The sequence below is a fragment of the Oryctolagus cuniculus genome, chromosome 12 (genome assembly GCF_964237555.1).
Source record: "Oryctolagus cuniculus chromosome 12, mOryCun1.1, whole genome shotgun sequence".
NCBI lineage: Eukaryota > Metazoa > Chordata > Mammalia > Lagomorpha > Leporidae > Oryctolagus > Oryctolagus cuniculus.
Window position 1 is genome coordinate 86,549,863 of NC_091443.1, and position 26,556 is coordinate 86,576,418.

The 26,556-nt window shown below is 45.7% G+C and overlaps 1 protein-coding gene across 18 annotated transcripts in view; it reads left to right on the forward strand.

The window, feature by feature from the left end:
- USP3 (ubiquitin specific peptidase 3) overlaps window positions 1–26,556 on the forward strand; it is a 192,882-nt gene that overhangs the window by 90,337 nt on the left and 75,989 nt on the right. For 2 of the 18 annotated variants that reach the window (XM_002718174.5, XM_070054358.1), the window contains exon 1: window positions 2,689–3,050. The exons of 5 other annotated variants lie outside the window; for them this stretch is intronic. In XM_002718174.5, coding sequence (XP_002718220.1) covers window positions 2,960–3,050 — 91 coding nt within the window. In that variant the 5' untranslated portion in view covers window positions 2,689–2,959. 11 more of the 18 variants (XM_008268922.4, XM_070054360.1, XM_051821897.2 and 8 more) reach the window with 10 other exon arrangements.

Sequence of the window (26,556 nt, forward strand, 5' to 3'; positions counted from 1 at the left end):
TAGAGAGGGAAGACACTAACACACCTAGGATTTTTTTTTAAATATATAAGGTACATTTATTTAAAAAAATAATTCTAAGAAATATAATTCCAAGAATTTTCCATTTCAGTTCTTGCATAACAACTTAAATAGCAATAAAGCCAAACAGGAAAATCCAACATTATTTTAGAAATAAGATCCTACCCCCCACAAAAAAATTCTTGCTGTTTCTGGATTGCTTCAATGGATTTGTTAACAACATAAAGACTGTAACACACAAAAATGCAGACAGATTCAGTGGAAGTAATTACAAGCTTCACTATGAAGCAATCTGTACTTAGCAAAATTATCTTGAGTTGTAATCCTACAAATCTTCCGTTCGAGAAAATGGCACTTCAAAAGTAATTAGGTGAAAGGGGGGGGGTCAAAATATAACTTTAGTATAGAAAGAAAGCAAAAGGCGTCCTGCTGTGATGTTGGAAGCAGGCTCATCAGAAGCAGGGATCGGTGTGTCGCAGATGTGTGCACACAAGTCCAAGTCCTGCTCTTTACAAATTTTCACCGTGCCTGGGAGGCTGTTCACAGGCGAGGGAGGATTTGCCCTTGCTTCCTGGTATTGGGGACAGGGCAGGGGTCCTCTTACTTGAGATCCCTACAATGGGTGACTTCTGCTGTGGGAATACGTGATAGACCAGCACCTAGGAATGACTCCGTTATGGGGGGGGGGGAGGGACTGAGTTAAAGGGGAGGTCCAAGAGTCTTCCAGGAAGCTTAAAAATTAGTTTACACCTTACACGCTACTTTTTTACTCCTGACCCCGCTAAAATCATAATCGCAGACTCGACAGGAAATTCAGACATCATCTCTGGGGGTGGGGGCAACTTCCTGGCATATATGGGGTCACTTCCTAAGCCTCTCCCCTGGTAGACCCGGCTGGCTCAGGTCGTTTATGAACACCCACTGATTGTGCTCCCTCCGTGCCCTACACAGGGAAAAAGCAGGAAACCAGAGGCTTGCTTGCTGCCTTGTGGACCTCCCAGAAGGGGAAGCCCAACGTTAGACAATGAGGTGCTTAGGAGGGTTTTTAGAAGGCCTAGGGTGGCGGCGCACACTGCCATCTCATGCCCTGGGAGGTACCCAGGGTACAGCAGGGTCAGAAGAGGCGTCCCCCAGGAAGCGATGTGTACAGCGAGGGCTAAGGGATCAGGACATGGGTTTCTGCAAGGGTGAAAAGAGGAACCTGATACACCAGTGTGGAAGGCAGCCTGAGTCAGTGTGTGTCCCATGGTGCTAGGGTGTGGGAGGGTGACACGGCGAGGCTGGTCAGCCAGCCTTAAAGACAAACAGGTGGACAGGAGGAGACAGGTGGAAGCCCCAGAGCGAAGGTCAGATATTGTTTATCCCCCTCCCCCTCCCCAGGTTAGCTGAGCCCGTACCTGCTGTCATTTCTCAAAAACGTGAGGCTGGTAATTTGTCAGCCCTCCACCAGGGAGTGGCAATTCTCGGCTCTTGCTTGGGAGCTGAGTACCCTTCCAGCTCAGGCTGCCCATCAGGGAGGCCACAAGGCTAGGATTTGAACACCTGCTGGCCAGGCTTCCTGGGCACCTGCACTTTCCACAACTCCCCACTGCCATAAAATCCAGAGACCGAGGTTTGCTCTGACGGCAACCAAGGCAACTTGGAAAGCCACGGAAGAGCTTTGACTGAGGAATCCGAATTACCACTGGGGGGTGGGATCGGCAGGTGGGCGGACACCATCAGGTAGAAGAGCGTGTGAGTGTGTGTGCACGCGCGCGCGCGTGTGTGTCGGGGGGGGGCACAGGGAGAAGTGCCCCGAGGGGGCGTCCCTGGGGCGGTGTCCGGCTCTAACCACTACCCAGCCCGGCCCTGTTAATCATTTCCTGACCTTCCTTCCTCCTCCTCGCGCCCTGCCCGCAGGATTGCCACATGTCTGCCTGTTCCCCGTGCCCGCCTTGCGAGGAGCCCCAATTTGGAGGCCACATCTGCACGAGTCTCGGACACCCTCGAGGCCGCGGAGCGCCAGCCCGTGTGGCCCCTCCGGGGTCTCCCTTGTGCCCCTCTACCCCTCTCAAAAGGGGGTCGGAGAGCCGAGGATCCAAGCTCGGCACCGATTAGCAAACACAGCGTCGGCTTTTCCCGCCGTACAGAAGGGGGGACGGGGGCAGCGGCTGGGAGTGAGTCGGGGGGCACTGAACGGGGGGCTGTGTGTGAGGCGCCTGCTGAGAGAGGGCGGCGGGCGGCCCACGAGTGTCGCGTCCCTCCCCTGTTAGCACCTGCCGACAAGGCCTTCTCTCCGCAAACCCCAGGTCGCGTATACTCCGCAGCCGGGGCGAAGCCCTCGGCATGGAGACGCGGGTGGCACAGACCGGCCCCGCGGCGCAGCGTCCCGGCGGCCGGCTCAGGCCGAGTGCTCCGAACTCAGCACGGGGCTGCCCGGGGACGCGCCCTCGTCCTGCTTGTTTCCCTCTTCCACACAGATTTTTTCACCACTAAGTCAGACCCCCCCACGCCACGCCACGGGACCGCAGGAGGCGCAGCCGACCCGAGCCAGGGGGAAGCCGCGGCCCCTCGGAGCCGCGGGGTCGGGAAAGCCACTTCAGAACGCTACGCCACCCGCCCGTGCGGGTGTGCACGGGGGCGGCCCGAGGGGGGCGGGGCCGGGCCGGGGGCGGGGCTGGGGGCGGGTCCAGCCTGGGAAGGCGGAAGCCGGCGGGCCGGTGGTGACGGCAGAACCCGGATCTCGGAGTTCCACGTTCTACGGAACGGGGCGCTGGGAGACGGCGTGCGGTAAAACCCGGCGCCCGGAAGCCCTCGCTTTCTTTGACGCAGGGCTCGGGACGCAGCCGCCGTCGGCCGAGCGCCCGGCGAGGAGCGACCCCAGACGGAACCTCTGGAGTCCCTCCGCTCCCCTTCGCCGGGTCCCGGGGCCTCGATCCTCCCCGCCGCCCTCCTCGTGACCATGGAGTGTCCGCACCTCAGCTCCAGCGTCTGCATCGCTCCGGACTCAGCCAAGTTTCCCAACGGGTCCCCGTCGTCCTGGTGCTGCAGCGGTGAGTGCGGCCCCGGCCCGGCCCGGCCGCGCACCCGAGGCCCCGGCTCTGCGGGGCCTGCCGTCTAGGGGCTGCGGGCGGCCGGCGCGCGGACTCGGGGAAGGGTGAGGGGAAGCCGGGCCCGGCGGGCTTGGGGAGGGGTTCGCAGTGAGGCGGGCGCTGGCGGGAGCGGCGGCGGCTCCTTTGTTTCCCGCGGCCCGACGGCCCGGCCGGCGAAGGAGAGGCCCGCGAGGGGCGGGAGCCCGCGGGGGGCCCGGGGCGCGCGGGGGGCAGCGGCGGGCGCGGAGCCTGAGCCGGGGCTCGCGCCCCTTGCCGCGCCCTGCCGTGCCCGGGGGTCTGTGCTCGGCCGTGTCGCGGGGTCCCGGGTCCAGGGCCCGGGGTGGGGGAGGTGGGGGGCGACTGTCCTGCCTTCACTGGGCGGCCGCACGTGTGGCGGGGGCCCGGGTCGCGTTTCTCCGTGGACCGGACAGGAAAGGCGCCGCTCTGCGGGCACAGCTTTGTCTCGGGCTGCGGGACGCGCGGGGCCCTTCGCCCGCCGGCGCCCCGCTTCCTTTCCCTTCGCCCACGGTCCGGCCGCGCGAAGCCTGGAGAGACGCTGGGCAGCTCCGGCGGCCCAACTCGGAGTCGCGAATCGGTCGGGGAGGGTGCAGTTTGAAAACAGGCTCGGGAGAGCTAACGAGCCAACAGCTGTTTTGGAGCGGTGGCTCGAGTTCGCCGTGCGGACCTTTCGGGTTGTCTGAAATCGCTGTAAAACAGTTACTAGGTTTGCGTGACGCTTTTGAGTAGCTCGAGCGTTTTAACCCCTCCCGCTGGCCTCCTGGGTAGCCCTGGTGCGCGCTCTCATTGTCTGCTCTGGGGACTTCTTAGGGTCGCACCGGCCACACGGCTTTGATTACTTCCTGGTAGGGCCCTGGGTGCCGCCGCCGGTCTTTGTTTATTAGCTGCGAGATGATTGCTGGTGGTTGGGGCTGCAGTTTGAATCGAGTACTAGGAAGATGTTAAGTTCATTTGCAGACAGAAGACCGGCAGGGCTGCGTTTGAGCCGCGTGACATTCTCACGGTGGGTCGGAGCTGGGAAGATGGTGAGACTGCGTTAACGACACTTTTGACAGTTTTGATGATTGCGTCCGCGGAGAAAAGCAGAGGTTAGAGTACTCAGGAAAATGTCCTGAGGATGATGGCAGTCACTGCGGTTTCCGGGAGCTCTCGGGTGTTTAGCGTCGGATACCTTTTTCTGTGTGAATCCCGTAAAAAGTAACTGGTTAATTGGTTTCACACTGCAGTATTGCAGTTCTTTTGTGAGGGTGTAGAAACTGGTATGAGTTAGCGCTTGCCTACAAATAGAGCTTCAACGGTGAAAGTTGAGTCTGGAGCAAACCAGGTGTGTGTGTAGCTTTGCTAATTGCTTGGTGGTACATTAACTATAGCTGTGGTGCTAGCGCTGGCAATTTTGTTTTTCCAAAAGGGAGCTGAAAAACAAATGCCCAAAGTCAATACTAGGAAAAGCACACCTGATGAGGAAGTACTCTTGCTCCTCTGGTGTACAGACTACAGGAGTAGTACGTGGACAGTACACCTTTAGCCTTCCCTAGGTAAAATCACATCAGACTTAAAAATGGCTCCACTGGGCACATGCATCTAAAAAAAGAAGAGAATTATGCAAGTGGCCGATATCCTGTTGTGACTCAGTCTTGCCTCTTTCAGGGAATCCACTTGATTGTGGAGTAGAGCTGCAGAAAATCCAGGTCTCTTGAGGAAAATCCAGGTCTCTTAAGTTAAAATGGGGCCCCTCTGAGAGACTTCTGCTGATAACAAGAATCAGCTGGTCTGTTTTGCCCTCAGGGAGGGGTGATATCTGTCCAAAGGGTAGCGTGCCATCTTCCCTCTTGCAACAAGCTTTGCCTCTGACATTGCTTTGCGGGTTGGTGGAACCAATGCAGCTAGTTTCACAACTCTGTGTGTGGGTTTTTCCTTCTGACCACACTCTAAATTGAAGCCATTTCATGTGGGCCTCCCATTTTAGCCTGGTGGCAGCCATTCGTTGATACAATCTAGTGTTATGTATTAAGTTTGATCTTGTCCTTGCCTGCCTGTTTCAAGGATCAAATGATTAGTAAATCTGTGAACCTTAACTAACTCATCGTTTTGGAGTGTTGTGTATTCTACTCTTTTTTCTTCAACACTCTTGAACTCCGGTTTTTTTGTTTGTTTGTTTGTTTTTGTTTTTGTTTTTGATGGGGAAGCAAAAGGGTAGCCAAGGTGTTGAGTAATTCTGTGATGGACTATTGAATCTGAGTACATTCTTCTTAAGTGGGGGATGGGGGATGGGGGAGGGGGTGGAAGAAATCTGTTTTGTCTTTGGGAGTTTGCAATTACACCACTGAGAGACAGCCAGCCACACTGCAGAAGACCAACATCCTAGGTTTTACCAGTTAGTGGTACATCCTTGGACAAGAGGTTCTGTCTTGTTGGAGTATCAATTTCATTATGTCATCTGTAAAGGACAGTACTTCATGTTTATATCACAGGTTGTTGTTAGGATGAACAAGGTAATTTTTTTGTGAAAACTTTGAGAGACCCCCTAGCCTATCCAGGTAAGAGATGCTCTTATAGGCCAGGACATCTCTACAAAGAAGACTGAATAACTCAGTCAACTCTGTAAAGCTCTTTTAATGGGGCCTTGCACAGACTGGCTTTATGCTAAATTATGCTTTACAAGGAGATAGAGAACACAACAAGATTAGGAGTTGGTTAAGAAGTAATTATAGTTAGAATTGCACTATGTGTTAGGTTATGTAATTGTGTGCTACATGATCCTCAAACTTTGTACTCAGGACCCCCTTTATAAAAAATTACTGAGAACTCAAAGAGCCCTCGTTTCTGTGGCTTAAAAGTATTGATATATGCTGTATTAGAAATTAACACTGAGGGGCTGGCATTGTTGGACAGCAGGTTAAACCTCTGCTTGCAATGCCAATCTGAATCCCTGTTGCTCTGCTTCTGACCCAGCTTCCTGCTGATGCCCCTGGGAAGGTGGCCCAAGTACTTGGGTCCCTGTACCCATGTCGGAGGCCCAGATGGAGTTCTTGGCTGCTGGATTTGGCCAGGCCCAAGATCTGGCTGTTGCAGCTTTTTAGGGAGTGAACCAGTGGATGGATGATAGCTTGCTCGATTGCTCTCTTTCTGCCTTTCAAATAAATCTGTTTTTTTAAATTAAAACAGAAAACATCTACATGTATATTTTTAAATTGATTTGCAACTAGGTCAGTATCTGTTAACATAGATGACAGTTTATGTAAAATGTATTTTTCATAAAAATTTAGCGAAAAATGCCATTATTTTATATTTCTGCAACTCCTTTTGTTTAGCTTTACAGATAGCTAGATTCTCATATCTGCTTTTGTATTCAGTCTCATCATGTAGCCTCTCAAACTCCACTGCATGTGTGTGAGAGATGAAGATAAACAATAAAAGTAACATCTTGATATTTATGAAAATACTTTTGACCTTCTAGACTCCCTGAAAGGGTGTTGGAAACCCTTTTGAGTTGCTGTACAACTATTGTAACAGGTCAAGACACCTGCTCTTGTCAAAATAGCTTTTACAAATTAGAGAAACCCTTACGACTTTAAGCCTGGCAGTTTATGTATTTGACGAGACTTGGAATTTTTGAAATGTATTAGCTGGGACACAGATCATGGGATCTAAGAGTCCCTTGCTCTCAAAAAAGTCAAAGTCTAATCTAGTTGGGGGAGAGACAGGAAGCTAACTGCTTAGAAGCTAAATCCTTAAACTGTTGTGGTTTAAGGTAGAATGTTGAAAATAGCAATACCTAATAAGGTAAAAGCTGATTTGGATTTAATTGTTGCTAAAGGCATTCTAGTTTTAAATGAAAAAGTTTTAAATAAAAATTAGGGCATTCTCTCAAGCTTTTGTTACCAGCACAGACGTTACTTTCAGAAGCTGAAGCTTGGCATTCCTTATTTTTGTGGGTGAAAGAGTTTACAAAATACAGGGGGGGAGGGGTGCCAAGTTGTTGTTGTTGTTTTTAAAGCCCCAAACACAACTGTTTTAATAACTAAGGATAGTCAAAGACCAAGCATTTGGACATCAAGGATTTAGGTTAAATAGCCAGTTAATTTGGAGGTTTTTTTTTTTTTTTTTTTTTTTTTTTTTTTTTTTTTTTTTTGACAGGCAGAGTGGACAGTGAGAGAGAGAGACAGAGAGAAAGGTCTTCCTTTGCCGCTGGTTCACCCTCCAATGGCCGCCGCTGCAGCCGGCGCACCGCGCTGATCCTGGCAGGAGCCAGGAGCCAGGTGCTTTTCCTGGTCTCCCATGGGGTGCAGGGCCCAAGCACCTGGGCCATCCTCCACTGCACTCCCTGGCCATAGCAGAGAGCTGGCCTGGAAGAGGGGCAACCGGGACAGAATCCGGCGCCCCGACCGGGACTAGAACCCGGTGTGCCGGCGCCGCACGGTGGAGGATTAGCCTATTGAGCCACGGCGCCGGCCTAATTTGGAGGTTTTTAAAATAGCACAGGTGTGAGCACTTTTCCCTGATTAATTTTTCAAAGAGTTGGTGTCTCTTTAAGGTTTTAATACACATTGCCTTTATGTTACTCTGTCCAAGCAAAGTAAGCATAGGTCAAATAAACGTTGTATAATTTTAAGTAGATATTGGAGATAACATTCCTTCCCCCTCCTTTTCTTAAAGATTCATTTAGTATCATGAGGGGCTGATTATTTTTCATCAGTGGTGACAGATTTGTAACGGGTTGATCATCTTATGGTAAAAGAAAGAAATCACTTGATGGAATGATGTATTATATTGTATCATTTCTGTCACACTCTGCATTTAAAGAAGACTCTTGTTTGCTCAGGGTTCTAAATATTTTAGGATCAGTCATTTGTTCATCATAGGTCAAATGCATTTATGGCTTTTTAAAAAGTAGCATTCTATTATTGTTAAATGTCTAGAACTTAGAACACTAAGTAAACATTTGTTGATGAATGAAGGAACTTGAATGGCTGGAGTGGTCTTCAACTTTATGTTGAAAGGAAATACGAAGTAGTGGGCTTCCCCAGCCCTCACTCCCAGTACTTCAGTCCGCAAACTGGTTGGGTTGTGATCAAATGATTTATCTGTTAAGTTGTTTCCACATTGAACGTGTGTTCACAGATGGGCAGGTGGACATGTTCATTGTAAATGTGGGTGGGGCAGTTGAAATAAGTGGATAGGTAACATTTTTTTCACTTTAGTTCTGAATATTGAATCTTATATCCCTTTCTAAAGAATTTAAACTTTTGGGGTAATATTTATAGAGTTGTCTTTCTAGCGTTTTCCACAGTCAAAAACAGCCTCAGCCTGTTTCCAAAGACTTTATTTAATAGGTAGTAGATGTGAAACCCTGAAATTTAAAATGTGCTTCCTGTGTTTCTTAGAGGCTTCAGTCTAGGGGTTAAGTTTAAAATTTTGTTGTTGTGAATAAGTTTTGACACATGGATTGAAAATTATTCCTAAATAGTATCGATAGTATATAAAAGACATCTCTCATGGCATGCGTATCAGAAAGGATACAGTTGGGGGAAGAATTTAAACTCTTTGGTTTCCTGTTATTCACTTATCCTCAAAATAATTCCTTCTCTCTCTCTCTTTTTTTTTTTTTTTTTTTTGCTTTTACACCTTTAGCCTTTTTTTTTTCTTTTAAAGATTTATTTATTTGAAAGAGTTACAGAGAGGCAGAGGCAGAGAGAGAGAGGGAGAGGGAGGGAGGGAGGGAGGGACAGAGGTCTTCCATCTGCTGGTTCACTCCCCAGATGGTTGCAACCGCCAGAGCTGGGCCCAACCGAAGCCAGGAGATTCTTCTGGATCTCCCATGTTGTTGCAGAGGTCCAAGCACTTGGGCCACCTTCCACTTTCCTAGGCCATAGCAGAGAGCTGGATCGGAAGTGTAGTGGCCAGGACTTGAACTGGCGCCCATATGGGATGCCAGCACTGCAGGCGGCGGCTTTACCTGCTATGCCACAGCGCCGGGCCCCCCACCATTAGCCTAATGTTCTTAAAGCATCTTACATTTCCCTCCCTGAAACTTAGGTAGTTTTATTCTCTACTGGAATATAAAAGATTAATTTCGAAATCTTCAAATTACATTTAGAAATATTTATGTTTTTATAGTGTTTATAGCTCAGTTACTAGACCAATGGGTAGTTTAGTTTGTAGCTTGGTGGGTAATTTAAATTCCTGTTTTAAAATTTAATTGAGTCCCTTTTCCATCAGAGAATAATTTACATGTATATTTCCCCAACTTGCCTTTTTTTTTTAAAGCTTTCCCCTCTTTCTTGAACCTGTTTGTATATATTTTTCTTGTTTGAAAAAAATAAATCTCCTTTGATTAAGCTGTAGTTTCCTACCACCTACCTACAAGTTTTGTGTTCTTCCTACGCATTAGATTCACTAGGTAGTTTGTTAATATCTAGAGTGGGTAAGATACACAGTTTAATATTTTAGTGTTCTGTGTTTATTTATAGTCTCTTTAGACAGGAGAGCACTTGCATTCTAGGTGTTTTAATAGAGCTTTCCCGGACAGATGGCTTAGAAGGAAGTAATTGGATAGCTTCTCAGTAGGGGCTAGTAATTTTTGGAGGATGTATTTGTGATGAAGCTTACCTTGATTGACAGTTTAGGATGCCGAGACTAGCGTGAACCACAGGAACAGCTTGTTGATCTCACCTAGAATTGCCTTGTGCCAAGACCTCTTAAGATGCTCTGAGAATTCTGTGTAATAGTCTTGTTTTGACAGTATAGGTAAGAGTGTAGGTATCTTTGAGACTGAAAGGAAATTCACCTAAAAATTGTTCATTGCAGTCCTTTCTTGAAATCCTTGCAGACTGTTGAATGAACCTTGGCTTAGAAACTTGTAAATAGAGATCATCTTTTTAACTGCTCTGAGTCTGCAGATGTTATTATCTATAGTGATTCCAGATGTTTTCTCATCCATTAGTTTCACTGAGTAGGAGGAGAACAGAGAACAACATAAAGTGACTTCAAAGCAGTTTGCTAGCATTCAATCCTGACTAATTTAATTAACTGCCCATCCTTTAGTTTTTCCTGTTTTATAGATTATGAAACTAAGACAAAGGCTAAGAATTGCTCAAGATGCTTGGAGGTATTAAAGATAGTCCAAAGCTTAAATTCAAATACAATTGAAGCTTTTACATTTTCAGAAAAAAAAAATGTTTTAAATTATTTATTTGAAAGACACAAAGAGACAGAGATCTCCCATCCTCTGGCTCACTCCCCAAATGCCCCAACAGCTGGGCCTGGGCCAGACCAATACTGGGAGCTGGGAACTTAATCCAGGTCTCCCTCATGAGTGGCAGAGACCTAAGTACTTGAGCAGTCACCTGCTGCCTTCCAGGGTATGTGTTAGCAGCAAGCTGGAATCTGAAGAAGAGCTGGGACTCAAACCCAGTCACTTGGATGTGGGATGTGGGTGTTTTAAGTGACACTTGATCTAATTCCTTTGAAGATTTTTGGCATGAAAATACATTGTGAATTCCACATCTTGAAAATTACTTATTTTAAAATTCAGTATTTGGTTACTCCTCAAACCTATTTGTTGATTGAAGTACTGGCAGGTTGGAACAAGGAGTTGCTAATATAATTGGAAGAAAACAGCTATTTGGAATGTCAACTTCCTTATGCTCAGATTTAATTTTTTTGTGGACCAAGATGCATATTACTTTAGTTCAGACATAATAAAATAGCCTCCATAGAGCTATGGATAAGAGGTGATTAGCTTTTGGTTATTTTAAAATATGTTTCAGCTGTTGGAGTTCCCGCTTCCCCACCACCACCTTTTTTTTTTTTTTTTTTTTTAATTTTCATTTTATTCCTGGTAGAAGAGATTCTTCTTGGAAGTGTTTTGTTGTGGAGTGGCAGAGAATTCTTCTGGTATGACATTTTGCTTTTGCCTGTGGTAGCTCAGAAGTGGTTTGAAATCTTTGCCTTTAGGTAACATACTTTGTTGATTCCATTTAGTTATATTCTAGGATTTTCCAATTGTATTTCCTGTAGAAGTTAATTATAGTCTTTAGACTGCAGAGCTTAAAACAAACTTCCTCCTCTTAAAATGCACTGAGAACTATACATGTGTGATATTTGCAGATGTATAAGATCCAGAGTTTAGGAAGGCAGTTTGAAATTTTAAAAACCTGTTGAAGCTAAACCTGGACATTGAAAAATGAAGTTTGCAACTATTTTAAGTAGTAGATGCTTCACAATTACAATAAATGCTAGCTAATATAATTCTGAAAATTCCTTTAAAGAGGAATTGAGAGTTTATTTTTAAGAGGAGCTTCTAGTTTTTAACAGATTACCAGGTACAGACATGAGGTTCAGTGGTTAAGATCCTACTCAGGATGCACACGCCCCATATCAGAATATCTGGGTTCAAGTTCTGACTCTGTTTCTGATTCAGGCTTCAGGTGATACTTGAGTCCCTGCCACCCACGTAGGAGACCTGGATTGAATTCCCTGCTTTAAGCTTTGACCTGGCACAGCCCTGGCCATCGCAGGCATTTGGGCAGTGAACCAGCAGTGGAGAGTGCTCTCTTGCATGTTCTCTTTCACTTTCTGCCTTTCAAAAAAATAAACAAATAAAAAATGGAGGGAGGCACTGTGGCTCAGTGGGTTAAGCTGCCACTTGGGATGCCTGTATCCCAAATCATTGTGCTGGTTCAAGTCCCTGCTACTCTGTTTCTGATCCAACTTCCTGCTAATGGGCCTGAGAGGCAACCAATGATGGCCCAAGTACTTAGGTTCCTACCACCATGGGGGAGACCTAGGTGGAGTTTTTGGCTCCTGGCTTCAGTCTGGCCCAGCTCTGGATGTTTGGGACATTTGAGGAGTGAAACGGTGGATGGAAGATTCTCTCTCTCTCCCTCTCTGTGTCATGCTACCTTTCAAATAATTATATACTATATATACACACACACACACACACACACACAAAATGTCTTATATATATATACATATACATACATACATATATATATATAAATCTCCAAGTGGATTTTGTTTGGAGACTTTATACTCTGCTCTAGGATTGAATAGCTTCTATCACTGAGCTTTTTTCTATTCTTGAGAGATTCTCTCTTGTTGTTTTTATTTTGTTCTAGCTGAGCTCAAGACAGCCTTCTAGGGGCTGGCGCTGTGGCGTAGCGGGTTAAAGCCCTGGCCTGAAGCACTGGCATTCTATATGGGCGCCGTTCTAGTCCCGGCTGCTCCTCTTCTGATCCAGCTCTCTGCTATGGCCTGGGAAAGCAGTGGAGGATGGTCCAAGTCCTTGGGCCCCTGTACCCATGTGAAAGACCCCAGGGGAGGCTCCTGGCTCCTGGCTTCGGATCAGCCGTTGTGGCCATTTGGGGAGTGAACCAGCGGATGGAAGACCTCTCTCTCTGTCTCTACCTCTCTCTGTAACTCTGTCTTTCAAATAAATAAAATAAATCTTTAAAAGAGAAAAGCCTTCTTTGTAGAAATTGGATTGACTGTTAATCCTTAACCTACTCTATAGATTCTTAATTTTATTGACTGTTTTTGTCCTGTCTCATTACCAGGAAGAGCAGGCTAGCAATTAACTGTCATATTCCTGCAAGTTTAGTATAATTAATAAGATAGTATACTTTTTGGCCGGTGCCACGGCTCAATAGGCTAATACTCCGCCTGCGGCGCCAGCACACCGGGTTCTAGTCCCGGTCAGGGCACCAGATTCTGTCCCGGTTGCCCCTCTTCCAGGCCAGCTCTCTGCTGTGGCCAGGGAGTGCAGTGGAGGATGGCCCAAGTGCTTGGGCCCTGCACCCCATGGGAGACCAGGAGAAGCACCTGGTTCCTGGCTTCAGTTCAGCACCGTGTGCCGGCCGCAGTGCGCCGGCCGTGGTGGCCATTGGAGGGTGAACCAACGGCAAAGGAAGACCTTTCTCTCTGTCTCTCTCTCTCACTGTCCACTCTGCCTGTCAAAAAAAAAAAAGTTTGCTTTTTAAACTTTCTCAAAATACAATTTTGTTTATTTGAAAGATAGAGTTACAAAGAGAGAAGGGGAGATAGAGAGATCTTTCATCCTATGGTTCACTCCCCATATGGCTGCCGTGGCCTGGCCCAGCCAGACTGAAGCCAGAGGCCTAAGCGCAGACCATCCTCTGCTGCCTGCCCAGGCACATTAGTAGAGAGTTGGATTGGAAGTGGGGTAGCCAGGATACAAACCGGTGCCCATATGGGATGCTGGCAATGCAAGTGGTGGCTTAACTTGCTAAACTACAACACTGGCCCCATTAATTTTTTTTGGGTGTGTGATTTATTTACTTGAAAGGCAGAGTGACAGAGACCCCTGTGTGCACACACAGTGTGAGTGATTGAGAGCTGGTTCATCTACCAAACACCCAAACTGAAGCCAGGAGCTGGGAACTCCATCTGGATCTCACACAAGGGTGGCAGGAACCCAAGTACCTGGGGGCATTGTAGGCTGCATCCTAGGCATAGGAAAGTGGATCAGAAGTGGACAGAGGGGCCGGCGCCATGGCACAGCTGGTTAAAGCCCCAGCCTGTGGTGCCGGCATCCCATATGGGCACCAGTTCAAGTCCTGGCTGCTCCACTTCCGACCCGGCTCCCTGCTAATGCACCTGGGAAAGTCCTTGGGCCCCTGCAACCCCCATGGGAAACCTGGAGGAAGCTCCTGGCTTCAGATCAACTCAACTCTGGCCATTGTGGCCATTTGAAGAGTGAACCAGTGAATGGAAGGCCTCTGTCTCTCTATCTACCTCTCTCTGTAACTCTTTCAAATAGATAAAATCTTTAAAGAAAAGAAAAGAAGTGGGCAGAGTATCTGGTATTTCATCTGGCACCCTGACAGGGGATGTTGGTATCCCAAGTAGTGGCTTAACCTCCTGTGCCACAGTGCCCACCTCTTTTATAAACATCTTTCTCCTTACTGACTTCCCAAGTTTTCTTTTCCTTTTTTTGTTTTTAAGATTTATTTATTTGAAAGGCAGAGAGAAATTTTTCCATCTACTATTTTCCTCCCCAAATGTCTGCAATAGCCATGGCTGGACCAGGCCAAAGCCAGGAGCCCATCTGGTCTTCCAAGTGCACAGCAGGGACCCAAGGACTTGGGCCGTCCTTTGCTGCCTTTCCAGGTGCATTAGCAGGGAGCTAGATTGGAAGCCGAGTATCTGGGACTAGGACTGGAACTGGCACTTGGATATAGGATGCTGGTGCCCCAAGTGGTGGCTTGACCCACTGTACCACAATGCTGGCCCCTCAGGTTTAATAGTTTGATCAAAGTTTTTGAAAACCAAATTGAAATTTCTGAATAAATTTCTATGATGGAGAGCCGGCGCCGTGGCTCAATAGGCTAATCCTCCACCTTGCGGCGCCGGCACACCGGGTTCTAGTCCCGGTTGGGGCGCCGGATTCTGTCCCGGTTGCCCCTCTTCCAGGCCAGCTCTCTGCTATGGCCAGGGAGTGCAGTGGAGGATGGCCCAGGTGCTTGGGCCCTGCACCCCATGGGAGACCAGGAAAAGCACCTGGCTCCTGGCTCCTGCCAGGATCAGCGCGGTGCGCCGGCTGCAGCGGCGGCCATTGGAGGGTGAACCAGCGGCAAAGGAAGACCTTTCTCTCTCTGTCTCTCTCTCACTGTCCACTCTGCCTGTCAAAAAAAAAAAAAAAATTTCTATGATGGAATGTTTCCCTGGGATAACTGAAAGATGTCATCTAAGAATAATGTTCTGTTATGATACTGGATATTTAAAATAAAGCTATATAGCTTAGAGACCTGGAAGTTAACACTTATATTATTGATTGACCAATTTTTAATTTTAGTTTCATATAGTAAAATGTCCTTTGATTTGAAATTAATTCATTCCCATGTGAGTTATTTTGGATGTTAATAGTGAGATACTTTAGATCTGTGGTGTCTATAAAGGATCAAATTCATCTTATGTGTACAAAGCCCAACCTCAACATCCTTGCCATTAGATACATAGTTTATTTTATATATATTGAGTGTTTTGTTTGTGTGTAGGCTTTTTAGTACTTCATTTAAACATATTTTTTTCAGGGTCATTTCTTTGAATAATTGAGATTTTGGGAAAAATAGGTCAGGTTTGAAAATTATGTCAATCTGTTATAAAAATAATTCCAGGTTTTGGCTTTTGTTAAAAAATCAGAATAACAGGACCAGCGCTGTGGAGTAATGGGTAAAGCTGTCGCCTGTGGCACCAAAATCCCATATGGGCACTGGTTCGGGTCCTGGCTGTTCCACTTCCGTTCTAGCTCTCTGCTATAGCCTGGGAAAGCAGTGGAAGATGGCCCAAGTGCTTGGACCCCTGCACCCATGTGGGAGATCCTTCCTGGCTTCAGATCCACCCAGCTCTGACACTTGCACCATTTGGGGAGTGAACCAGTGGATGGAAGAATATCTCTCTTTCTGCCTCTCTGTCACTCTGCCTTTCAGATAAATATTTTTTTAAAAATTAGAATAGCTGTTTTTAAAAAGCTCAACTAGTTGATGCTTTTGGAGTATGCAGGTGCTTATTTTCTGAAATATTGAGCACTTAATTCTTTAGAGTATGCTTGTAAGTAAGTTTGTCACTAGTTTGTATTTTTTCTTTGTTTCTTCATAGTCACATTACTTTTTTAAAGATTTATTTATTCATTTGAAAGGCAGAGTAACAGGCAAAGGCAGAGAGAGATCGAGATTGAGATAGAGATCTTCCATCCGCTGCTTCACTCCCCAGATGGCTGTAATGGCCGGAACTGTGCAGATCCAAAGCCAGGAGCCTGGAGCTTCTTCAGGGTCTTCCACATGGATGCAGAAGCACTTGGGCCATCCTCCACTGCTCTCCCAGGCCATTAGCAAAGAGCTGGATTGGAAGTGGAGCAGCCAGGACTCTTAACTGGTGCCCAAATAGGATGCCAGCACTACAGGTGGTGGCTTTATTGCCACAGCGCTGGCCCCAGTCACATTGATTTTAAAGGAATAGAGAGTTTCCAGGCTTATCAGTAAATATTCCTACAAATGTGATACTTTCCCCCCCTACTTTGTGCTTTATTTATTTATTTTAAAAGAGATATACTTACTTACTTGAAAGGCAGAATTAGGGAGGGAGAGAGGGAGAGGGAGATTATCCATCCACTGGTTTACTCCCCAAATGGTAACAATAACTAGGCTGGGCCAGGCTGAAGCCGGGAGCCAGGTCTTCTTCCCGGTCTCCCATGTGGGTGCAGGGGTCCAAACACTTGGGCCATTCTTTGCTGCTTTCCCAGGTGCATTAGCAGAGAGCTGAATGGTAAGTGGAGCAGCCAGGATTCAAACCAGCACTCATGGGATGCTGGCATCCTAGGCAGCAACTTAAGCCTCTGTTCCCATCCTTAGAACTAACCTTTAGGCTGGCACCGCGGCTCAATAGGATAATCCTCTGCCTGTGGCGCCAGCACACCGGGTTCTAGTCCCGGTTGGGGCGTCAGATTCTGTCCCGGTTGCCCCTCTTCCAGTCCAGCTCTCTGCTGTGGCCCAGGAATGCAGTGGGTCATGGCCCAAGTGCTTGGGCCCTGCACCTGCACAGGAGACCAGGAGAAGCACCTGGCTCCTGGCTTCGGATCAGCGTGGTGCACCGGCCGCAGCGGCCATTGGAGGGTGAACCAATGGTAAAGGAAGACCTTTGTCTCTCTCTCTCTCTCTCACTGTCCACTCTGCCTGTAAAAAAAAAAAAAAAAAAAAAAAAAAAAAACACCCTTTATTACACAACTACACACACACAAAATTGTACAATGCAGATACTAAACCCATTCTGAAAAAAGCCTGTGATATCAAGAGGTCCTTAAACCTCAATTATTTTATTTACTTCTGGGAGGGAGTGCTTCCTTAAAATACGTATAAGAATCTTTTCATAAAATGCATATACTTGCTGCTGTTTTGAAGTTATAGGTCAGTGATGTTTACCTTTATGACTTGATTCATCTTTTTTTGAAGTTGAAGTGCCACTACTGTTTAATCATGGATTTGCTTATTCAAGTTGTTGGCAAAGCACAGAATTGCATCAGATCTTGCTATATTAAACAAATGGAAAAATTAGAAGTCAGAATTTTATAGTGATTCATGGCTTTTGCTTTGTTTTTTTTTTTTTTTTTTTTTTTTTTTTTTATTTTTGACAGGCAGAGTGGACAGTGAGAGAGAGAGACAGAGAGAAAGGTCTTCCTTTGCCGTTGGTTCACCCTCCAATGGCCGCCGCGGCCAGCGCGATGTGGCCGGCGCACCGCGCTGATCCGATGGCAGGAGCCAGGAGCCAGGTGCTTTTCCTGGTCTCCCATGGGGTGCAGGGCCCAAGCACCTGGGCCATCCTCCACTGCACTCCCGGGCCACAGCAGAGGGCTGGCCTGGAAGAGGGGCAACCGGGACAGAATCCGGCACCCCAACCGGGACTAGAACCCGGTGTGCCGGCGCCGCTAGGCGGAGGATTAGCCTAGTGAGCCGCGGCGCCGGCCTGGCTTTTGCTTTTATTCTCCATAAAATCAGCTTCATAGGGGAGGGTTTTTTTTTTTTAAAAGATTTATTTATTTGAGGGGCAGAGTTACAGATAGAGGGAAGGATAGATAAGTCTTCCATCCACTGATTCACTCCCCAAATTGCTACCATGCCTGGAGCTGGGTTGATCCAAAGCCAGGAGCTTCTTCCAGGTCTCCTACGTGAGTGCAGGGGCCTAAGCACTTGGGCCATCCTCTCTTTTCCTAGGCCATAGCAGAGAGCTGGATTAGAAGTGGAGCAGCTGGGACTCGAACTGGTGCCCATATGGGATGCTCGTGACCCGGGCAGAGGCTTAATCTACAATATCAGAACTTATTTCTGAAACAATGTGAACTCCCAGTAATTTTTCTGTAGTTATTTGTGTCTGATGTTTCAAAGGCAAAACTAGTACATTCTGATCCTGGTTTTAGTGGTCATGATCCTTCTCCTCGCTATTTTCTCTCTTTTGCAGGTAGGGGCACAGTTCCAGTATTTAAGCTGGATTGGTGGAGTAGATATGCTGTAATAACTGTTAAGTGTTTTCACCAAAGTAGATCTGAACAAGACTGAGTTTGTGACGGAAGGAATAGCAATGCATTTAGTTATGCATCCCAGTTTTATACACATTGCTTCCACATGTTGTTTCCATTTGATGTTGAAAACTGATTTCAGAAATCCCTTTAAAAATAGAGTAAAATGCTTGAGCCGGTGTATGTGTGTGGAGGGACAGCCTTATGGGTCAGCATTTGCCTCTGTGTGAGAAGTCAGCAGGACCAGATGCCCTTTCTTTTCTGGCACTGTAGGTATCTGGATCTGTTAACATATAGATGACAAATTTTGGCCAGCTTTGAAATTATATTTTCTAGCAGAAAACACATACCATTAGCTATGCAGATTATCTTCTCAGTGTAGAGAATTCAGTAGGTACCTGGGCACAACTGATAAACTGCTTTTCTAATATTTATATAATGTAATAGACTTTAGATATTTTTTAAAGATTAAAAATGGTTTGGACAGTTTCATGAGTTGATAGGACTTTTATATCGATGTACCTTTTTAAAAATTTTATTTATATTTGAAAGGCAGAGATCTTCCATCCACTGGTTCATTTCCCAGATGCCTACAATAGCTAGGGCTGGGCCAGGCTAAAGCCAGGAGCTGGGTACTCAATCCAGGTTTCTCACATGGGTGGCAGGGAACCAAGAACTTGAGCTGTCACCCCCTGCCTTCCCAGGTTAGCATTAGCAGAAAACTGGAATCGAAGCAGAGCTGGAACTCAAATCCAGGAATTCTGACATGACATGAGAAGTGGGCACCCCAAGGGGCATCTTAACTGCTGCACCAAATGGTACCTTTTAAAGATTAATTCAGAAAAGAAATACATAAATACAGTTAAATCATTGCATCAAGGGTTTGAAAGAGAGTGGCAGCCTCTCTCTTCACTCTCTGCCCTGGTTCCACACACAACCTTTTAAAGCTCTAGTAGGATTTTTCTCTCATTTATCTTGTAAGTAATCACTGTTATTTCTTAATTTATCAGTTTTTGGCATTATTTCTTGACATGTTGTTTATAGTAAATGAAGACATCACTGGGCCACTGTCTACTTTTCCCCACTCTCCATTTCCTAATATAGTTAGATCATACATTTTTAAAGTATATTTATTTATTTTTATTTTTTGACAGGCAGAGTGGACAGTGAGAGAGAGAGACAGAAAGGTCTTCCTTTTGCCGTTGGTTCACCCTCCAATGGCCGCTGTGGCCGGCGCACCGTGCTGTAGATCATACATTTTTATTAATAGTGATTAGATCTTTCTTGTCCAACATTTTATTTTCCCTTTAGTTGATAATTGGTTCTAATAAAAGTTGCTTGTTGCTTAGTTTACCTTCTATAATCTTCATCTAAAATGCTTCTGTAAATCTGTCAAGTATCTATGAATATTGTTTTTCAGCCATCTCAATATATTAATCTTGTACTGCTTTTTTCTTTTCTTTTAGAAAACGTGTATTTAATAAATACAAATTTCAGAAGTAGAACTTATAGATTATAGTGGTTTTCCCCACATAACCACCCTCCCACCCACAATCCATCCTATCTCCTACTCCCTCTCCCATCCCATTCTTCATTAAGATTCATTTTTAGCCGGCGCCGTGGCTCAATAGGCTAATCCTCCACCTTGCGGCGCCGGCACACCGGGTTCTAGTCCCGGTTGGGGCGCCGGATTCTGTCCCGGTTGCCCCTCTTCCAGGCCAGCTCTCTGCTATGGCCAGGGAGTGCAGTGGAGGATGGCCCAGGTGCTTGGGCCCTGCACCCCATGGGAGACCAGGAAAAGCACCTGGCTCCTGGCTCCTGCCAGGATCAGCGCGGTGCGCCGGCTGCAGCGGCGGCCATTGGAGGGTGAACCAGCGGCAAAGGAAGACCTTTCTCTCTGTCTCTCACTGTCCACTCTGCCTGTCAAAAAAAAAAAAAAAAAAAAAAAAGATTCATTTTTAATTATCTTTATATACAGAAGATCAACTTAGTATATAATAAGTAAAGATTTCAACAGACTGCACCCACACAGAAACACAAAGTATAAAGTACTGTTTGGAGACTAGTTTTATCATTAATTTGCATAGTACAACACATAAGGACAGAGATCCTATGTGGGGAGTAAGTGCACAGTGACTCCTGTTGTTGATTTAACAATTGACACTCTTATTTATGACATCAGTAATCACCCGATGCTGTTGTCATGAACTGCCAAGGCTATGGAAGCCTCTTGAGTTCACAAACTCCAATCGTATTTAGACAAGGCCATAGTCAAAGTGGAAGTTTCCTCCTCCCTTCAGAGAAAGGTACCTCCTTCTTTGATGGCCTGTTCATTCTGCTGGGATCTCACTCACAGAGATCTTTCATTTAGGTCATTTTTGGTCACAGTGCCTTGGCTTTCCATGCCTGAGAAACTCTCATGGGCTTTTTAGCCAGATCTGAATGCCTTAAGAGCTGATTCTGAGGCCAGAGTGCTGTTCAGGGCATTTGGCATTCTGAGTCTACTGTGTATCCCGCTTCTCATGTTGGATTGTTCTCTCCTTTTAATTTATTCATTCATTCATTCATTCATTTGAGAGAGAGACAGAGAGAAAGGTTTTGCTTCCATTGGTTCACCCCTAAATGGCTGCTACGGCTGGAGCTATGCTGATCCGAAGCCAGGAGCCAGGAGTTTTTTCCTGGAACGCAGGTGCAGGTGCCCAAGCACTTAGGCCATCCTCCACTGCCTTCCCGGGTCACAGCAGAGAGCTGGACTGGAAGAGGAGCAACCGGGACTAGAACCCAGCCCCCATATGGGATGCCAGCGCCGCAGGCGGAGGATTAACCAAGTGAGCCATGGCGCCAGCCCCCATTCTCTCCTTTTTAATTCTATCAATTATTATTAGCAGACACTGGTCTTATTTATGTGATCCCTTTGACACTTAATCCTATCTTTATGATCGATTATGAATTTAAACTGATCACTTTAACTAGTAAGATGGCATTGGTACTTGCCAACTTAATAGGATTTGGAGTTCCATGGCACGTTTCTAGCTTTACCATTGGGGGTAAGTCCGAGTGAGCATGTGCGGAACTGGTAGTACTGCTTTTTTCTAAAGACCTACCCAGAGCCTATGTCCTCTGCTTCCATTTAAAATCATTTTTCTCTAGACCTACTGATGATTTTGACCCTTTGATTGCCTATCTGGATCCCACTTCTCTTTCTTGGTTTATTCCATTGCTTTGCTAGAGTATGTTATCTAGCTCTCTTCACCTGGGAGGTAATTTTTTGATTCCTTGCAAGTCTGACATTTTTTTATTGTACCTTTGTACTTGATTAGTTGGCTGAATTAGACTGTTAGGAAAAAGTTTCCCTTTACAGTTATGAAGGTATTGTTCCTTCTGGAGTTGCTGTTGAAAAACCTGATGCCTTTCTGATTACCTCCTTTGTGTATCCCCTTTTATTCTATTTCTTGGAAACTATTAGGTTTTCTTTTTATACTTGGTGTTCTGAAATTTCAAAATGATGTGTCTTGCCATGGGTAGTTTTTTTTTTTTTTATTGTGATGGGTACTTGAGGGGCTTTTCAATCTAGAGACATCCTTAGGTTACAAGAAATTTATTTTGTTTTATACATTTGATAACATGCTCCTCTACCATGCCTGTGTCCCCTAGTTTGTTCTTTTTTTTTCCTTCTAGAACTCCTGTTAATTGAATATGGGGTGTCCTGGGCAGGACCTCTGATTTCTTTGCAAAGATTTTAATTTTAGTTTCTGGGATATTTCCTTGATGTTTTTCTTCCACTCCTTATATTGAATTTTGATCATTATGCTTCAGATTTTCAAGAGCTCTTTCTCATTTCTGACCATTCCTTTTTCATTACATCCTGTTGCAGTTGTTTTAAAGTATCTTCTCTTACCACTCAGGTAGGTTATTTTGAAGTTTTTCTGTGTTCTCTGTATTGTTTCTGTTACCTCCAGATTCCTTTTTACTCTCTCTTTTTAAAATCATTCTCTCAGATAGGAAGTTTTGTTTTTTAAAAAATTTTTATTTATTTTACTGTTTGAAAGGTGGAGAGATAGTGATTGTCCATTCCCTGGTTCATCCTGTAAATGCCTGCAGCAGCCAGGGCCTGGGTCAGATCAAAGCCAGGAGTAAGGAACTCTGTGCAGTTCTCTTGCGTGGGTTACAGGTACCCTTTGCTAACCCATTATCTGCTGTTTTCGTAAGCATGTTAGCCAGGAAGTGGAGGATCTGGGACTCAAACTGGAGCTTCAGTGTGGGATGCAAGTGTCTCAGTTGGGTTGCTCATCCAGTAGTGCCACAACACCCACTCTTGTTGTAATGTTTTTACTGGATTTCATTATCCATTAATGAAGGAACATTAGTTTCAGGTTTATAAGATTCTTTGGCTCTCTACATTGATAATCTAACTTTTGTGTGTGTGTGTTTTGTAAAAAAAAATTCTTAATTTTAAGTAAAGATTGCAGTATCTTTTATCTCAAAGTTAAAAAAATGGGGGCTGGCCTTGTAGTGTAATAGGTTAAGCCTCCACCTGCAATGCTGGCATCGCAATGGTCAGTGGTTTGAGTCCCTGCTGCTCTACTTCTGATCCAATTCCCTGCTAATGTGCCTGGAAAAGCAGCGGATGATGGCCTCAGTACTTGGGCCTCTGCCACCCACTTGGGAGACATGGATGAAGCTCTGGCTCTTGGCTTTGGCCTGGTGCTTCCCTTGTTGTTGTGGCCATTTGGGAAGTGAACCAATGGGTGGAAGATCTCTATCTCTCTTCTCTGTAACTCTGCCTTTCAAATAAGAAAGTCAATCTTTGTTTAAAAAAAGTTAAAAGCAGTCTTTTGATTTAAATATAATTTCACACTGAAACATTGCTGAGAATTGTACAAAGAACTCCCACGTACTTTTTACGTAGATGTACAAGTTGTTAGCGCTTTGCTTCATTTGCTTTATCATTTATATAAATGCCCTGTGTTAATATATTCCCCCCCCCCAAGTAGTTTATAGACATAATGCTTCTTTAACCATAGTTTGTTCTTGGTAAAAAAAAAAAAAAAAAGAATTTTTTTCCAAAACGCACAGGATATTGGTCATAGTAAGCACAAGACTTCTAATACTGATGGAACACTATTATCTAATGCATATTGCATATTCACATTTTCTCAGCTGTCCCTATAGTGTCCTCTATCGCTGTTTCCCTCTTCTGTCTACCTAGCCCCCATCCCTGGACTCATCCAGGATCTTGTGTTACATTTAGTTTTCGTAACTTTTAAAAATCTTCTTTACTCTAGAATAGTTCTCAACCTTCGTCTTTTGTGACTTAGTGTTTTGGAAGAATCTATGTCAGTTTATAAAATCACTGAATTTTAATAGGATGTTCCTGTGTTTGAGGTTTTTTTTAATGTTTCTTCATGATGAGATTTGAGTTATGTATTTTAAAAAATTATTTATTCGATGGGGCTGGCACTGTGGCATAGTGGGTAAAGCTGCTGCCTGCAGTGCCAGCATCCCATATGGGCACTGGTTTGAGTCCCAGCTGCTCCACTTCTGATACAACTCTCTGCTGGCCTGGGAAAGCAGTAGATGACGGCCCAAATCCTTGGGCCCCTGCACCCATGTGGGAAGACCTGCAGGAAGCTCCTGGCTCCTGCCTTCGGATCAGCTCAGCTCTGGCTGTTGCAGACAACTGGAGGAATCAGCTAGTGGATAGAAGACCGCTTTCTCTCTCTGCCTCTCCTCTCTCTGTGTAACTCTGACTTTCAAATAAATCTTAAAAAATTATTTATTCAAGAGAGAGAGCCCTATCTTCTGGTTCACTCCCCAAATGCCTGCAATAGTTGGTCTAGGCCAGGCTGCAACTGTGAGCCAGCATCTCAATCCAGGTCTCCCATTGGATGGCAGGGAGCCAATCACCTGAGCCATTCTTTGCTGCCTCTCAGTGTTTGCACTAGCAGGAAACCAAAATAGGGAGCAGAGTAGAATTCGGACTCAAACCTAGGGACTGTGATATGGGATGTGGGTATACTTTTTTTTTTTTAAGATTTTATTTATTTATTTGAAAGAGCTAAAAGGAGAGACAGAGATACCTTCCACCTGCTGGTCCACTCCCCAAATGGCTGCAATGGGTGGGTCTGGGCCCGGCTGAAGCCAGGAGTCAGGAGCTTCTTCGGGATATCCCACGTGGGTGCAGGGGCCCAAGCACTTGGGCCATCTTCTGTTGCTTTCCCAGGCACATTACAGGGAGCTGGATGGGAAGTAGAGCAGCCAGAACTTGAACCAGTGACCACATGGGATGCCAACACTACAGGCAGAGGCTTAACCTTCTACGTCATAGTACAGACTCCTCCAGTCTGCATCTTAATTGCTAGGCCAAATATCCCATTCAGATTATGTGTTTTTTGGTAGAAATAATACAGAAGTAATATTGTGGCTTCTCAGAGCATCAGTCTTATTTTTGGTGTTGTTGAGTTTGATTACTTTATTGAGGTATTATTTGCTAGGCTAATCTCCTGTAAATTTGTTCTTTCCATCTTTGTTATTAAGAAGCGATTTGTAAGCAGTACTTGGAGATTATGTATATATATTCTGTCCATTGATAGTTCTTAACTGAATCAGTTGTTACTGGGATGATTGTAAGATGGTGATTTTCTGACCTGTATTTCTTCTGCATGCATTAGTTGGCATTCTACTGTAAGAGTAAGCTTTCCTTTGTTCTTCACTTTTTTATTTTATTTTTTTTGACAGGCAGAGTAGACAATGAGAGAGAGAGACAGAGAGAAAGATCCTTCTTTTGCCGTTGGTTCACCCACCAATGGCCGCCGCGGCTGGCGCACTGCGGCCGGCGCACCGCGCTGATCCAATGGCAGGAGCCAGGTGCTTCTGCTGGTCTCCCGTGGGGTGCAGGGCCCAAGCACTTGGGCCATCCTCCACTACACTCCTGGGCCACAACAGAGAGCTGGCCTGGAAGAGGGGCAACCGGGACAGAATCTGGTGCCCTGACCGGGACTAGAACCTGGTGTGCCGGCGCCGCAAGGCGGAGGATTAACCTAGTGAGCCGCGGTGCCGGCCTGTTCTTCACTTTTTTATTCATTTGTTTACTTATCATGTTATGGACTCTCAGATATTTATTTATTTTAAAGATTTATTTGTTTGAAAGAGTTAGAGGGAGGGAAATGGGAAAGATCTTTCATTTGCTGGTTAACTCCCCAAATGGCTACAACAGCTAGGATTGGGCCAGACTGGAGCCAGGAGCTTCACCTAGGACTCCCATGTGGGTGGCAGGTACCCAAGTACTTGGGTTGTTTTCTGCTACCTTCCCCAGGCACATTAGCAAAGAGCTGGATGGGAAGTGAAGAGGCTGGGACTCAAACTGGTGCCCATATGGGATGCTGGCATTGTAGGCAGTGGCTTTACCTGCTAAGCCAGAATTCTGCCCCCCCCCCCAAGATTTTTATTTGTGCTGTGATATATTATTTATTTTGAGGCCAAAATTGTCTTAGATCTGACCAGTGGAGCCCTCTTATCCTGAAATCTTGACATGTCCCATCATTTTTTGAGTTTTTTTCTTACTTGTCCAAGTTATTCCAGGCTCATCTTATTCTCAGCCCACTATTATCCTTAGAATTAGCTATTTCACCAAGTAGCCCTCGTTCTTTGTGGTGACTAATAATTAAAACCAAGATATAGGCTGGCGCCGTGGCTCACTAGGCTAATCCTCCGCCTTGCGGTGCCGGCACACCAGGTTCTAGTCCCAGTCGGGGCACCGGATTCTGTCCCGGTTGCCCCTCTTCCAGGCCAGCTCTCTGCTGTGGCCAGGGAGTGCAGTGGAGGATGGCCCAAGTACTTGGGCCCTGCACCCCATGGGAGACCAGGAGAAGCACCTGGCTCCTGCCATTGGATCAGCGCGGTGCGCCGGCCGCAGCGTGCCGGCCACGGCGGCCATTGGAGGGTGAACCAAGGGCAAAGGAAGACCTTTCTCTCTGTTTCTCTCTCTCACTGTCCACTCTGCCTGTCAAAAAAACAAAACAAAACAAAACCAAAAAACAAGATATCTTAGCAGACAATAGCTAAGATACATATCACACACACATATCTCTAATATGTTTGTATCTAACGTGTGTGGGTAACTATGAATTCATATTGATACCTGGTTCCACCCAACATCATAGGCCTAGTCTTGCCCCCTTCCACATTTGTACTACCCTTCTGCAAAGCAAGAATCAGACTCCTGTTATCCACAACATACTTGTGTTTACTTGTTTGCTCAATTCTACAATCAGAGAAAATATTTCCAGGATTGCTAAGCCACACCATTGCAAAAAAAAAAATTCTTGTATTTCTTTATAGTTTCTTGTGTGTACTGACAATATATAGAGTATTATCTTCAAAAGTTATTTTGAGAAAATATAACTGATATATGGCTAG